Source organism: Adiantum capillus-veneris, chromosome 11, assembly GCF_014529385.1.
Source record: "Adiantum capillus-veneris isolate H3 chromosome 11, ASM1452938v2, whole genome shotgun sequence".
In the NCBI taxonomy this organism is placed as follows: Eukaryota; Viridiplantae; Streptophyta; class Polypodiopsida; order Polypodiales; family Pteridaceae; genus Adiantum; species Adiantum capillus-veneris.
In genome coordinates this window covers 27,554,979-27,558,823 of record NC_140941.1, presented here as the reverse complement: position 1 = coordinate 27,558,823, position 3,845 = coordinate 27,554,979, and the positions used below count along the sequence as shown (strand labels likewise).

The 3,845-nt window shown below is 42.4% G+C and overlaps 1 protein-coding gene across 1 annotated transcript; it reads right to left on the bottom strand.

The window, feature by feature from the left end:
• Nucleotides 1-202: 202 nt before the first annotated feature.
• On the bottom strand, nucleotides 203-802 carry LOC147447033 (uncharacterized). Its single transcript, XM_086523562.1, has one exon. It carries the CDS (start codon nucleotides 800-802, stop codon nucleotides 203-205), a length of 600 nt encoding a protein of 199 aa, XP_086379688.1.
• Nucleotides 803-3,845: the final 3,043 nt, after the last annotated feature.

The window sequence follows — 3,845 nt, the reverse complement described above, 5'->3', positions numbered from 1 at the left end:
AAATTGAAAAAGGCACAACTATATGTATAGTATGTGCAATATGTATAACACTGTATATCTATTACTTCCAAGTCTCCTCAGGTGGGTTTCCCAACTCCCCTGGATACAATCTGGTTTACATCAAGCACCAAACCTCTGTCAAAGTACAACTTAAGACGCACCCCGTTTACCCTGTTTCTAAGCAGCTTTCCATTTGCCCTTGTTAATTCATAGGCCCCGTTTGGAAAAGCTTTTTGTACCTTGTACAGACCCGTCCACTTATTCTTGAACTTCTTTTGGAAGTAAAATCCAAATAGCTCTCATACTTCATCACCAGATCTCCTTCTTCTATACTTTTATCAGGCAAACTTTGATTAAACTTAGCAATTCGCTTCTTCCGCTGCTTTACATAATAATCTGCAGCTGCTTCCTTGTTCATCTGCAAAGTTTGGAGCCTAACAATTTGATCCTGTAGAATCCCTTTTTGTGTGGCATTGACTCGCCACATCCCCTTCAAAGCACCTAATTGCATATGCATTGGCAACAATGCCTCTTTACTATAGACCAATTCAAACAGGGTAAAATTGGTCACCGTTTTGTAGGACATCTTGTACACCCACAAACACTTTTCAAGATTCACTTCCCACTTCGCATCCTTCTTGTAAACATACTTTGTTAGCATCTTAATGATTTGGCCATTTGCAAATTCTAACAAACCATTGCATTGAGAATGATAAGGTGAAGAAAACCGGTGTTGAATAGCCAGCTTCTCTACCAAAGCTTTCATAAGTTTACTCCTAAATCCTTGTCCTCTATTTGACATGAGCACCCATGGAAAATGAAAACATATGCCTTCAAAAACAAACTGAGCTACCACATGAGCATCTACCTCCTTCACAGCTTTGGCTTCGGCCTACCTGGTAAGGTAGTCAATTGCCACTACAATGTATTTTTTCTTGCTTGCTTACTTTGGGAGTGGACCAATGGCATCCAAGCCCCACTTTTCAAAAGTATCTTGGGAAATGATAGCTCCTTGCGATTCGGCTATCAGCCTTCTCTCACCCATAGTCTGACATTCATGGCAGGTTTTGCACCAATAGTGCACATCACGTACTATAGATAGCCACAAAAAACCTGCTCTCAAGATTCAAAACAAAACTTGGTCTTTACCCTGATGCCCACTTTTCTCATGACATTGCTGCAACACCATACCGATTTCTTCCTTATAAAGTACCCTTTACAGCACTTCATCCCATCCATAGGTCATATGATCCTCCCCTACGAGTGTAAACTTGTGAGACTTCTGCATTATCCTTCGCTTCTGTAACTTGGACAATTTTTGAGAGCACTGACCGGTATTCAAAAAGTCCTCAGTCTCATTCAAGGTCTCACGACCAGCATAGGTGGCTGGGGCCACATATATACCTGCAACCTGCACTTGTACTTTGCTGCTTGCAAGCTCATCTACTTCTTGGTTCTGGTCTCTCCTAACATGCTTGAACTGAACCTCCTCAAAAAAATTCAGCAACTTCTTGATGGCATAGAACCAATGCTTTAATGAATCCTGTTTCACCTGCCATTGGCCCAACAACTGCTTGATGTGACTAACAGTGCATCACCTTTCACCACCAACCTCGAGATACCAAACTTGACACACTGTTTCAAACCTAAATGGAGGGTGAGATACTCCGCCTCATTATTGGTATGAACATCCTCCAAATCATAGGCTTTTGAAAAGATCACCGTGTCGTGCTGATCTCGTATCACTACACCTCCACCTGCCTTCTGTATTACCCTCATGTATGCTCCATCAAACAACATGGTAAAAGCTTCCGCTAAATCAGGATCCTCCTTGGTTTCATCTCGCACCACCCTGGGATAGATTGGCAAATCAACTGCCTTGCTAACTAGAATATCTTCTAGGTGGGATCGACTTGTATGGTCAACTTTGAATTAGAACTCAAACTCTTGCAACTCTATTACCCACTTCATGATCCGCTTCCCTGGCTTCAAGTGCAACACTACCTCCAGCAATAAATTATTGTTCGTTAGCACAAAAAACTTTCGCACGATGAGATACACCTTGAACTTCCTGCAGGGAAAAACTAAGGCCATTACCCACTGTTCGGCTTCGGTGTAGGTTGCCTCCCCAGGGTGTTATCATCCTGCTTTCAAAATAAATAGGTTTATAGATTCTTCCCACCTTTTGCAATAGTACTGCCCCAATGGCTACAATGCCTATCGTCATGGCAACATAAAAATCATCTTCATGATTGGGAGGACACACCGTAGGCAGTTGACACAAGATTTCTTTCACCCTGTCAAAAGATACTTGAGCCTCTTCATTCCATTTAAAACCGTGCACCTGTTGCGCCCTCTTTTGAAGGGGGTATATACTGCGACAACATCCGAAAAAACCTTGACAGATACTTCAGCCTGTGCACGAACGACACCAAAGCCTGTGCACTCAGAGGAGGCTACATCAAGACTAGAGCCTTGACCTTTTTTGGATCCACTTCAATCCCATTTTGTGACACCACATGGCCCAACAATGATGCCCGGGGCATTAGGAAGAGAATGGGGTCTAGGATGGCCTCTTTATTTGGCATTTTAAGGACGTCAAAGCTCTAGTATTAAGAAAGTAATCAAAGGACAACTTTTGAATTCAAACAGGCAAAACGGCTAGTTTATCTGAATTCAAATTTTCCCTCCAAAATAAAATTTAAAATCTAGCGAGAAAAACTATATCATGTAACATATCTACTGAAAGAACTCGGCATGTAGATTACAGATCTATAATTACCACTCAAATTGGAGATCATATGTAGGAGTTATGGAAGGCTGAAAATCATAAAGTTGGCCCCCCTTTTTTGAAAGGGAAAAGTGCATCCTTTGACCATTCGTACACCTCTCTTACACACCCACCATTCTTGCACACATGGCATGCACCTATTCGTCAAAATGTTAATCACCTACATAATCTCATGGCAAATAAAGAGGCCCTCCTAGACCTCATCCTCTTCCTAATGCTGTGCTAATATGCACTTCTTGGGGTTCAACTGACCTCCCTCTTAATCCAGTCTCTGAAACACATTCGCAACCTTGACAAATGATCTGCCCTGGAGCTATAACATCCAATGTCGTCCATAAAACCCCTAATGAACCTACCTAGATAGGAACCAAAAACCTTGTTCATCTAGTCTGGAAAGGTAGCATAGGCATTTACCAGCCCAAAAGGCATCCGTCGGTATGCAAAGCAACCCCATGGGGATATGAATGTCGTCTTCAGTTGGTCTTCAAAAGAAATCCCCATTTGAAAGTAACCCAAAAACCCATCCATAATGGAATACCTCTCATGGCCAGCCACCTGATTTAAGATCCCATCTTGAAATGGCAAAGGGTAGTGATTCCTCTTGGTCGCATCATTCAATGGCTTATAATCGACACACACCCACCATCTCCCATTCTTCTTAGGAGTGATAACTATTGGGGAAACCCACTCTGACTCCTTCACGGGGTATATGATACCTGCATCCAGTAATTGATTAATCTCCTGCTAAAGGGCTTCCTTTTGAATTTCACCCAATCTCCTTAGCTTCTGTGCCTTAGGCTTGTATCCTTCCTTGAGGATTATTTTGTGCTCTACACCCTTGGCTCCTTGCAAATGCTTATATTCCTGTGCAAATAAGTTCGGAAAAGATGTACACAACTGGACATAGATTTCTTTCTCCTTCTTGGTCAAGTCTCCAGTTAGCATACGGACCACTTCTTCAGTGCCCATGGCATGCACCTGTGCTTGCACCTCCTCTTCCACACAAGGTTCTTCCACAGTGACCGCAAACAAGTTAGCATCAATCTTGAGCATA